This window comes from Phalacrocorax aristotelis, chromosome 2, assembly GCF_949628215.1.
Source record: "Phalacrocorax aristotelis chromosome 2, bGulAri2.1, whole genome shotgun sequence".
Classification (NCBI taxonomy): Eukaryota; Metazoa; Chordata; class Aves; order Suliformes; family Phalacrocoracidae; genus Phalacrocorax; species Phalacrocorax aristotelis.
In genome coordinates, this window is record NC_134277.1 from 22,281,886 (window position 1) to 22,294,244 (window position 12,359).

The 12,359-nt window shown below is 37.8% G+C and overlaps 1 protein-coding gene across 8 annotated transcripts in view; it reads right to left on the bottom strand.

Moving 5' to 3' along the window:
- Positions 1–3,921: 3,921 nt before the first annotated feature.
- The window catches only part of CACNB2 (calcium voltage-gated channel auxiliary subunit beta 2), a 254,364-nt gene continuing 245,926 nt past the window's right edge, over positions 3,922–12,359 (bottom strand). For 4 of the 8 annotated variants that reach the window (XM_075082703.1, XM_075082699.1, XM_075082700.1 and 1 more), the window contains 3 exons: positions 11,939–12,034; positions 10,468–10,653; positions 3,922–5,763 (listed from right to left, as the gene is read on the bottom strand). In XM_075082703.1, the coding sequence (XP_074938804.1) occupies positions 5,272–5,763; positions 10,468–10,653; positions 11,939–12,034 (774 nt within the window). In that variant the 3' untranslated portion in view covers positions 3,922–5,271. The remainder of the gene's footprint in view (positions 5,764–10,467; positions 10,654–11,938; positions 12,035–12,359) is intronic. The other 4 variants (XM_075082696.1, XM_075082695.1, XM_075082701.1 and 1 more) reach the window with 1 other exon arrangement.

The following is a 12,359-nucleotide window of genomic DNA, read 5'->3' on the forward strand; positions in this document are numbered from 1 at the left end:
GGTGCTGAAGCACACCAGAATATATATATATTTTTAATATATATATACTATAGGAGATATTTATATATTAAATTTAAAAAGTTATTGTAATGAAAGATTAACCCTACAAAATAGATAGATTAGGCATGCAATCAGATCCTGTCTTTAAGAAAGTCTGAAAAGTAGTTTTCTCTATTTGCAGAAATAGTGATTAGTAATAGTGCCAAATCTAAATATTTATTTTGGTCAGTATAAAGTTATTAAAATAGGCAGTCTGGTATAGTATGAAATTATTATACAGCTTTTTCCTGTTTCAGTGTCATAGAGTCCACCAATTTTTAGATCATAGGATTTCATACGCTTTTTAGAGAAAAGGAAACAGTAAGAAATAGGCTGGTGATGGTGATCAACAAGAAATTACTTTGGAGTGGGTAGTTTCAAATATAAAGAACCTTCTTTTTATGTTTAATTGTTCACGACTAAAAATTTATGAGCAAATCCAATTTTGTACTGCTCGAATTCATTGCAGAGTAGGTAAGCATGATAAAAGTAGTAAGAATAAAGTAAGAAAAGAGAACACGGATGAGTTAGAAGAACCAGCTTAATCTCTATTATATCTGATACAAATCTTTTTTGGGGCTGCGTAGGAACACATCTCTAGGGTGGTAAGTTATAAAAAGAAACTGTCTATAAAGCTACTGAAAGCTCATATGTAACAGTTTGTTATATAAAAGTGGGGAAATAAATTATAGACAAATTGCCAAGCAATAAGTTCAATTGAATAGAATTTGATTAAAAACATTCACAATAAAAATGGAACACGAGTATTTTCCAGATGATAGAAGAATGAAAGTTTTGGTGAAATATCTGCAATAAAGTAATAAGTAAATGTACACCAGAAATGTTATATTACACTCTGAAAAATAGTTCCTCTGTTCTTCCTCTAGACTATGTAATAAAGTTTTTTGCAATGTGCTTTATTTTCATAGACAGAATAGCATTACAGTCAAAAGCATTTGGGAAATAGCTTTCAGCCTGATGTGTTAAAGCAATCAGAGGTCAAATATAGCTACAAAGCAAAATAAATATTGAAGAGGCTTTAGTAACTATCACAGGAGGTGGTTGACGCTAACCTTTTTACTGTGGACAGACACTGATTAAAAGCAATCGGCCACTCACTGCGTTCCAGCTAAGGGAACGATAATTAAAACCTCTGCAGGTGTCACAGAACGTGAATATGACTTTACAAACTAACTGAGCTTAAAAACTATAATTACTAACAAATTCATAAAAGATGGCAAGTATTAAAGAGCACGCTATTAAACCTGGGCAGGAACTGCATATATAGGCTGAATAACCAGATATGCAGGGAGAAGTGCAAACAGGTCTCTCTACTTTTATTCAGGGTTTGATGAATGGAATTTCATGGCCTTATCCTCGGTTTATAATAAGGAGTACAGGTTAAGAGTATACAGATTTCTGTGAAAACAGGTACGCCACTCAAACCCATTGTGGTTTTAAAACTGGTCTTCATTAATTAGGGCCAAATTTAATTTTACACCTTGAGAGGCAAAAAGTGTGGCGCTCTTCTCAAAACCCAAACTCCTGATGCCAGGCACAGCATATGAATGCATGAGTACTCTAGAACAATTTTTAAAATTCTAGGCAGTAATTTATGGATCAATTTAAAAATAGTTTCTTTCAGCTCTTAACTCCTACTGATGCTGCCTTTGTGTGCAAACCCATTGGCTTATTTGTCCCCACTGTCCTGTCCCTTAAAAGGTCTGGAGACTGTTACTCTCACCTCGTTCCGGTCCCTCCTCAAGAATTCTTTCTTCCATGGTGCCTGTATGACACTAAACAACTGATAAAGGATAGACTCAGGCTGCTGAGCAGCACTGATGTGTATTCATTTGAAAAGACATACAAAAATAAGGTTAACATCGATACACATAAATGTTAAAATGCATCCCATTCCTTCCATATACTGAAATTCTTTAGAAAAATACAGAGCGAGAGCCAACAAGACCTATGTATCACTTCACTATTTTATCCTTCTCCCTTTCCTTCTGTCTCACCGGTTTTATGATCTTTTTAGCTCATTTAAATGGGAATTTTACAGGTTGTTTTGCACCACGCATACATAAGAAGACTCTGGAGCTCACTGGGACCTCTACTGTTCCTCAGATTCAAAGCTCCTGAAACCAGATACAGAAATATGAACTCATTAGCATCCTAATGCAAGCAATAATATTAAACTTTCTATTGGCAAAACTTTGCAAAGATGTTTTATCACAATAACCTTTGATATGTCCTCCAGTTGGAGTATTTTTAAAGCTTCGTATTGAAATAAGTCTGTTAAAGTGCTTTTCAAAGTAGTGCTCATCAGTCAGGTGGTATTGTGCAACGTGTAGTACAAGCTCACATTACAAATGATTTGTCACTCTTAAAACAGTAACTGAAGGAAAGTATCTTAGCAAGGCTAATAAAAACCTACCGAGTCTGCCTAAGAAATGCATGTGCTAGTATGTTGTCTGTACATAATCAGCAGCACTATACAAAACGTGATTCTTATTAGTTGGATTGAGACATGCCTTTTTTTGTGATAAGGTATTTATATTCATAAATCAATGTACAGGCCATACTTAAATACTAGGGCTTGGACTATGCTCTTTATTTTCTCATTTATTTGTCTATACATGGCTACCTACTCCATGGGTTTCATACACAGTGCTTTGAAATTCTGCCAACTGTTCCTTAAAAAATACTTTAAGGTAGAAAGGTAGAAAATAAACACTGGAGCAAAAGTTTAAAAAAAAAAAAAACACCACAAAAAAACCACCCAAAACCAAACCAAAAAATTCAAGGTATTGAAGTGCAATCCTTAGATCACTTCTTGGAGGACGTAGCTGTCATATAACTGTTGTAGGGAGCAACAGCATTTACTGACGCTGGTAAAATAGCTAAAGCCAGGCTATATAGAGCAAGACAATAAAACTTCTCTTCCCCTTTATGTGTGATCTGATATGATTCAAACAACAAAGTCTTTCAATGTCATTTTCCACCGATATCCTGAAAATCCTCTCATATCAAAAGCCACTGTTTGTTTATACAATCTTATATATCCATTTAGTAATACAACAGATCTACTTACCTATGCTTCCTTTGTCTACAAAGTCATTTAGTGATGTTTAGAAAAATGCTGAGAAATTTATTTCTAGAAAAATACCCTTTTCCTCGTGTTCCTCACAGTTCATGCTTCGAGCCAAACACTACCCTTGAATAACTGCAACAGTCAGCAGCACTGGGAGGAATGGCCAGATACCTGACAGCAGAATTTCACACTCTTACATTGTTGTAAAAAAAAAACAACCCACAGATAAAGTATCAGGGAGAGGGAGGGCAGAGTATGTTTAAGGGAGTTAAACTGAATTTCTTGGATGCTGGAATAGGAGATTGGAGAAAACATGCACCTGTCATATATCTTATCCATTTCACTAAAATGATGTTCAAAATCAGGCAATGCTGATATTCCCAGAATTAGAATAATAAATAAAAAAAAATCTTCCAGCTAAATTAATTATTATCCCACTACAGTCTTTATATAATATGCTATTTACAGTGAAATACAAAAAGTATTTCATTCATACAATTACTACAAAGACTACATGTGATGCAGAACAGCTTTTACACTAGGCAAGGGTATGGAACCTGTAGTCAAAACTAATAGTGAACTTCCCCCCACTTACCAGTGCAACAGGTGTTCAATGCAAAACAAACTGTGTTCGCGCCCTTTGATTTCAACTCTATCAAGCTCATAACAGAGTATTTTGTCACAGTCATTTTTTTTAAGCTCTCACCAGCAGCACAACAGTTTAGGTGAAGGAAAAGCAAAGTGGCTGCAAAGTGGGAATGCAGAGGAATTGGCAAGTGTAGAAAAAGTGGAGAAGCTACAAAAATTTATTTTCCAACAAAATAACTCTCCACAAGCTGTGTAAACTTTTCTTACTAAAACAAATACTCTAAACACAAAGATTTTACATTTCCAGTGACACACTCACAGTAACATTTGCCTGTTTTTACTCTCCTGAAGTCTCAACAAAGAGCCAGCAGATTTATGCTTTCTCAGTTACCTGGGTCAGTAAACTCCCTCATATTCCCTGACTGCAATTTGGCTTTTTAAATTAATAGTCAGAACGACAAAACAGACTTGTTGGGCTTTTGAGTAACCTTTGTTTTCGTCAGTAGATTCTGGCACTTTGCTGCCTAACGTGCACATGCACACGTACGCCCATCCACCACCCACCCACCCACTCACATACACACCTCTCTCATGTGTGCTCTATTATTCTGACAACAGAACAAGAACTAAGCTGTGTCCATTGCAGTTTTGTGACCTGTACGGAGGAGAATAATTTATAGTGGTAAGTTTGTTCTCTTTACCATAAATTCAAAGACCAAAATTGGGTTTGCAAGGACAGCATAAGGTGTAAGAGTTAGACCCTTTATCTCAAGCACTCAGTCGTATTTACATTAAGTATAAGCTTTCTGCTACAGAAGAAAAAGTATTTAGATTGAACACTGTTGCAGATTTCCTAAATGAGGCTAGTTCCAGTTGCCAGTAATTCAAAAGCAAATCTGCTGACTTGGCATTAGGACTCTAAAACAGTGTGATCAAACTTATATAGTAAGAAGGTGTCTGCAGAAATAACATTTATAAACTTTATATACAGTACACAGTACCAGTACATAGAAAATAGATTTTGACTTCATGATCCCCTGTGTGTAAGGCAAGACTGAATTCTGTCTTCAAATGGAGACCACCAGAGGTACAAGCAACAGATAGTGGCTCTTAAATCAATATGCAAATCAAGTGTATACAAATTAAAAGTCAGAGCAGACAAAAAGTTTTAGATGTTTTTTTATGTGCTGATTCTGGCTTGCTGAATACACGGGAAGTTATTAAACACCAAATGTACCTTTTTTTAAAAAACACTAACAACACCTTGATGGCAACAGATATTGTTCAAGTGGCAGCTACCAAAAAACAGCTTGAAAAATGGCATAGTACAACATCAGGAACTCTGCAGTTGTACTACGCTAATTCATATAGCACTAACCAAAAAAATAAGTATATGAATATTCTATTTCATGCTATTGCTATGCAAGCAACAGCAATACAAATCAGCATACAGAAGGATACCATATGTTCTGCAATGAAGAACCCAAAGATATTTTCAAGGGTCATTGTTACAAGACTTCAAAGAAACACAAGACTGCCGGAGGCAAAAGTTACTGACGGATGTAAACATCCCTGTTCCATTCTCCTGTGTCGTTACGTTTTTTCGATATCACTTCCCCATCCTTGTCACAATATTGGTCCCTTGATTTATGACGACTACGCTGTTTGTTGCATTCATTGTGGTCCTGCTCGCGGTCCCTCTCCTTTGAGCGATGCCTTGATTCCCTATGTCTGTGATCACTGCTCCCGTGGGACTCGTCTCTATGATTGTGATCCCTGTGAGAATCATAGTGGTCACCATGCTCATGTGAGTAGTCCTCCTTTGGCTCTACGTAAGCCGAATCTCTGCTGTCTTGTGTTTCTGAGTCAAAAGTTTCTTGCCTAGAAAGGCCTCTAACACCACTGCGATGGTTGTGGTGTTGGCTCGAGGAAGAGCGATGCTGGGATTTCTTGATGGGTTCAACCCGTGCTTCCTCTTCAATTTGTGAACCACTTCGTTCAGGGACTGGACGGTCATTCCTCTGGTCTCCTTGGGATCCCTGCTATCACAACCAGCAGTAAGTTCATGTACATGAAGTACACATTTAAAAACTTTCCCCAATATCAAATTCAACTAGAAAGTATCATAAATTTTATTGGTTTCAAGTACACAACAAGCCACTTGGAATCTAAACTAGAAAAAACCATTAGAATTCAACTTTTACTGAAAATTCAGTATTATAATACAAACAATTCCTTTCACTCTCATTAGAATGGAGGGGGGCACTCGGGTTAGTCTGTGACACTTTCTCATCTCCCGTGATGTTTCTGACTATTCCAGTTAGCAATAATTGCCTACCACACTCCAGACAAAAAGAGAACATGCAGAAGCAGGACAAACTGCAGAAGAATTAAAAAGGACGTATCATGCCAGAAGGCGGCGGGTATCAGTTGAGAGTTTACAGATGCCTGCTTGGAAACAGCCACTACGGGAAAGTGATTTCAGAGGGCTAAGGAGGTGGATTCCGGCAGAGAACCAAAGTACAAAACCTTGGCTCTTTTCGAGTAGCTTTTTTTTTGTTTTTTTTTTTAAGGAAAAAATGCAATTGTATCTGGTATGAATAAAGTTTGTATTATGATACTAATAGTATCGCTGACCTTTTGTTTTTCTCAGCAATAATTCCATTTCTTCACAGTAATGAAAAATTAAACTTTGACTTCATAATTTTAAGAGCTTGAGAATACAGACCATTGCCAAGAAAAGCTGGAGGAGAGCAATATTATCACCTATAGAATTTCCTAACACACCACTACTATTAAAAGACTGAAATAAAAATTACCAGGTAATAACAAACCTACTCCTCACCAGCATAATGCTTTGAAATCACTGCAAAATGAACAAGTGGCATTATTTAACTCATTTGGGGGTTTCACTACATTAACCTGCTTTTATTCCCAAACCACAGCCAAAGACTTTTCAAGCTTAATTGCAAAATTTTAATAAAGAATTTATGGTGAAATTGATTTATCCTTCTCACATGAGGTAAAGAGCGTCAAGACAGAATCGTCTCTATTGGCACAAAATTCAAGTAGGTTTTAACTGAGTTATAGAGGCATTTGTTTGTGAGACTGTTCTGAATTTACCAAAGTTAGTCTAAAGTTTGCCCTCCTATGTTCAGAATTGTCTAAAAATAAGGATTGCCTCCAGGGCAGCTCACGGATCTTCTTTCTGTCTTTCTATTTTGTGGAAAAGAGCTAGGGGAAGGAGGAAATTTTGTCCTTCAGCCACAGATCCTGGCAGCTGGGTTTCCTAGCAACCCAAAAAGTAAAATGACAGGAAATTGGGGAGGAAGAAATCTGTATTTTATCAAAAACATATAAAAAGCAACATATTTCAAATCAGCAATTTGATAAATTTGACAAATCTTCATTTTCTAAGACATGTTGTTCTGTAATAATCCCAGTGACTAGCTTGGTTCCTCCATGTGTTTCTAATTTGAAACAAATGGTATAGATGAGATCAAGGTAACAGAAACAGCGGTCGAATTTTCTTTTTTTCTCAGGATGATTCTAATTTTCCAGAAAAGGAATGTATTAATTGTAAACATGAATAGATGTGTTTAAGGTGAACAGAAATGACTCAACGGAGGTGAATTATAAATGAAGTTAAGCGAAAAGTTAAGAGTCTAAAGGAAATCCTGCTTTGGATGTGTAAACACATTTTTATTAGTTCACAACCATGACTATTTTTAAGGCATATAAACTGGGTACACACGTGAAACCCTTTAATTCTCATATGGTCAAATGCCAAATATGTATGTACCTATATATATAATCATGACTAATAAAATCTGTCATTGCTGTGGTTTGAGAACAAATGCAAAATTTGAACCTGCTTTGAACAGAATGCTACTTTTACAAACTCAGATGTACCTTCTCTGCTATGACGAGTATGTGTGCAGGAGCACAATGAATAAATTTAGAACCAATACCTGCAGTTTCTCAATACTGTTAGGGTTATTGGAATTTACGGCCAAATTGATTGACAGTAACTTTCCCTAAATATTACACGGACACTGAGCAAGTAACGTTTGACTCTGGATTAGGGTCTGGCTTTGTGGTTCATAACCAAATTAGGGCTCTGATGTGAATTAGATTCCGCAGTGCTGGAATTTTATGGCCCAATCTCATAAGGTTTTTTGCCCAAAATGGAGAAAGTTTGAGATAAGCCCATTTCATTATTCAGGTTGTAATTTCAAAGAAGTAGGGGTTCTTGGAAATAAGTTTAAGCAGTGTTGAAAGAGGAGAGAGAAGTCTGCGTTCACCCAGTCAATTTGGCTTGCTCCCTATTTCCATCCAGTGGTCCCTAATTGCCTGCATCCTATGTGTGTGAGGTTGCTCCAGTCTTCTTTTTGGAATTAGCCAACTATTTCCCTACAAAAGGAAACCTGAGAACAGTTGTCAGGGCAGTTTGCTCCAAAGCTCTGCATCAGATAGAAAGGAGGTGTATGGTCTTCACCGACTTCATTTCAAACAGTCCCAGGAGGCCTCACACCTTCAAGCACCTCGTGCCATGCAATGCATACAGTCAGTATCATGCTATAAAAATACCACTCTGGCAGCTGGCAACACAAATCTCTCGTTAAAATGTACACCCGGGATGGAAAACCTACAAAAACCAATTATATCTCATGGCAAAGGGGTGCTGCATTGGACCCAGGGGAGAATGACTCAAATGCTTTGCAGTGCAGATACGGCTCCTCCAGGCCAAACAGCTGGTGGCATGGTTTGTGTCTGCAGGGCAGTAAAAAAAGCCAGCACAGATATAGACTTTAAATTCTCCAAATAGAGGGTCTTAAAACTATTGAGAGAATAGGTTCAGCCACTGTGATAAGAAAATAAACCCACTGTATTCCAAGACAGTGAGTGGCTCAGGTTTGAGATGTCACCTGAAAATATATCATAGGAAATGAAACAAAAGGAACACAAAAATTCTGTGTTCCATAAGGGACTCCCCTTTCTTTGCACTTTTGGATTAGTAGACCTACAAACAAACAGTAAAACTGTAAATACATTCTCTTTTTTAGTACTTAAAATAAAAATCTGTTAATTTGTAAGGGGATAGCACAACATTCAGAAAAGTGTTATTAAAACCCTGTATAGCTCCTCCAGACAATGTGGTTAATAAAATGAGTAAGTGAACTATAAATCCACACCCAAAAGGCATAAAAAAAACTTGAGCAAAATAATTAACACGTCTACAAAGCAAAGAAATTTTATCTAGCAAGTCTGCACACAACAAAACTGAATTTCATACTCATAAATTCTTCCAGCTCACAATTTTTTCAGGGTGTTTCAGCTCTGAGGACAGAAAAAAAAGGCAGAAATGAGCTATAGCTTACAGTCTCTTTTCCTGTAACTGCTTTTGAAAGCAAGAGAAGGAGATACCATGCAAGGTGGCTGATGCAATTTTTCTTGTGAAAGAACAAACCTGTCAGGTCTGTGGTCTTCTAATGGGAAATAACTTCTTTGACACAAATATTGTTTTGCGAGACCATAAAAACAAAAAGCAAATTTTCAGCATTTTAATTTGGGTGCAGATAATTTTTTTTCTCTGATTTTCTAAAAGGAGGCATTTTTGTTCACCAGAGTTATTAATTTTGACTGATGTAGGTATGTAACTTATGGACATATATTTAATTTAGGTGGAAATTTAGATGTAGACTGAGGTTGGACAGATATATTTTAACCCCTACTGTGATCTTCTCAGCTTCAAGGTGTCAGTCACTATTTATAAGTAGCATCTCTAAAAACCTCATTTCATGCCATTCAATGCACCTGCAAAGGAGAGGATCTCCTTGTGCTGAAATCCTTAACGCAATTATACAAAGCAAAAGTTGAAGGAGAAAAGAGAGGACAAAATATGCCCAAAGTCACCAGGCAGGTGGGAATAATGCCTGTTTTTCCCAGCTCCCCACCCAGTACCCTCGCTGTTCACAACGTAGCGCCTCTCAAGGCCTCTCTGCACAATGTGCAACAGGGCTCGGGTTTTCTGTAAGAGTTTGGCTTGAAGGAAGTTATGCACTTTTCACAGCAATGGCCAATGAATAAAAGAACAAAGGAAACACTGGAAGGGCCACTTTGACCTTGAGACTTCACTAATACAGTTGGCCATTTTCAACCTCTACAACTCTATAGCCTGTGGGAAGCTAGCAACAGATTCCCTCCAACATTTGTGGATCTGCTCTGTACATAACCCAATTTGTCACGCAGGGCCTCCGGGGCTTGGATTTGCCTATTAGCGATAGTGTGCCCATCAGTCAGAGACTTACCAGAGGCTGTAATGTGCATAGTATTGGCCCAGTTTTATTCCTCTGATTGGATTACATATGGCCAGCAATAAAAATGCTTGTGGCTGGTACACATATTACAGTCACAGTGGTGTCCTGGGCACAATGAAATCTTAAGTATTCCACTTCACATCACCATATGTTTTCAGTCAAGTTGGCTTAGTCCTTGGAATCAAAACCAGCCCTCTAGTCAATACGCAAACACATGCTACTGTGAATACAATAGCAATAATAATAATGTGCCTGTATTTGCCTTTTATACTGAAAATCGGTGAATGTCTACTGAAAAAGCTTTTACTCTATCATCAACAGTAAGACACATTCCGCATATTCTAGTATCAGACCACCGCTGTGGTTTGGAAGAGGAAGAAGTTGATAGAAAAAAAAAAAAAAGAAGAGATGGCATAAAAACTGTACCTGTAAATTAATATTTGGACCTGGGCTAATAGGAAGAGTGGCTGTTGCAAGTGTGCGAGTGAGAAGCTGGTTAGGAGGATTGCTGCTAGGTGGATGTGTGGCCTTCCAGTAGGCTTCCAGATAGTCAGCAAGGTGCTCACAAGCATCTTCAAGCTGGTTCTCATCAAGAATTACATCGAACATTTCCTGATAAAGGAAAGGTTTTAGTGAGAATAACCACCAACTAAAGGGAGATAAGCTAGAGATATGGAGGACCACACCACTCATCAAAAATGAACCACATCTCTAGTACTTGTGTTAAGATGCTTCACCCTTTTTTTTTCAATGCAATTGATACAAAAGACAGCAATCATAGCTAGCACTAACATTACACTTGGTAAAGCAAGTCCTCATACTTCCACTTAGTAATGCACAAACAGTCAATGAAGATAGGAAGACACAGCTTGAACAGATCTTAAAACTCCAATATCCGGAACTATTGGAACAAAATGGAATGACAAGAAAAGGGATTCACTCCCCGTATCTAGAATAACTATGAGAAAACTAAGACAAACTAAGACCAATAACTAGTAACAGTAAGAAACACAAGTAATACAGATCATCCAGTTTCCAAGTGTTGTACAAACACTAGTTAAGAGATTAGTCACACAGTCTAATTTTAGGCATCTAAAGTTAGTAGGCGAGTTTCCTCTGTTCCCTCCCTGATCAGGGAGACAGAAGTCCTCCTGAGGGCAGCTTTGAGAGCCTACACAGGTCTCTAGCATTCTTCACTGACTTCCTGGGGACCTGAGGAGACTAGTCTCTTAACTGAGATGCTTAAACTTAAATGATGAAAACATCCCCCTCACTCAGCTCTGTAACTATAGCAAATTCACATATCTGCGACTGAACTTAACCTTCATCTTTTGGTCTCTTACCCATACTCTTGACATTTGAGTATGCAGGTAATGATCCTTGCCATATTTAAAACACAGCTAGGCTCTCATCATCTTCACTTTATAGGTAGAAGTTGAAAGAATTTGCTTCAGTGCACATCAACAGAAGAACTGCAGAGGTCTCAGCTACGCAGTACCCCACAGCTCTTTGCTAAAACTGTGACCAAGAACACCAGCAATGATGGGCTGTGGTGACGTGCCTAAGGGGAGCTACTAAAACCACTGGCCTTACCCTAAACTGCTAGAGATAAAGCACAGTCGATAAGTGGGTTCAATTTTAGACCAAGTAATCAAGTAAAACAAATGCTCAGCTTGTTCGAGCAGTGAATGTATTCAGGACACATCCTAATAACTGCTTTTGACTGGGAGTCTGCACCCTTGTGTAGAGGCCAGAGATGTCAGAAGGCGTTCTGCAAAAAAGCAAGAGTGAAATATGGCCAGAAGAGGGCAAACATTCCCAGAAATTATGTAATTAACCTCATGCTTGAAAAGAAAGGCACCTTTCAAAGACAAGACATAAATTAACAGTAACTCACGGGAGGACACTGTGCCAATTTATCAGCTGCCACCATCTGAACATTAAGGTGTTTGGCCTGAGATTTCCCTCGAGATTTTATTAACCTCTGTAAAACCTGTGAAGAAGATGACAGCAATAAAAGTGAGCAGGTTTGGACTTAACGTACTCATATAACCACTTAACGCATTTACATTTTTAACTGGTCACTTGACTAGATCAAATTCTTCATTTGCTGGCTTCAGGAGCATTTCCCATGCTGTCTGCATGCAGAACAGGCTAATTGTCATTTACATCTCAACAGCTCCTTTCCTGTTACAAGCACTACAAAGTTCCCCTCCCATTTTCTTCTGCTGCTTCTGGTTTTGTTTGTTTCTAAGTTGAAACTCTTTAATTGCTCTCCTGAGTTCTCTTCCCATAATTCATTCTTCTCTTTCAAATGC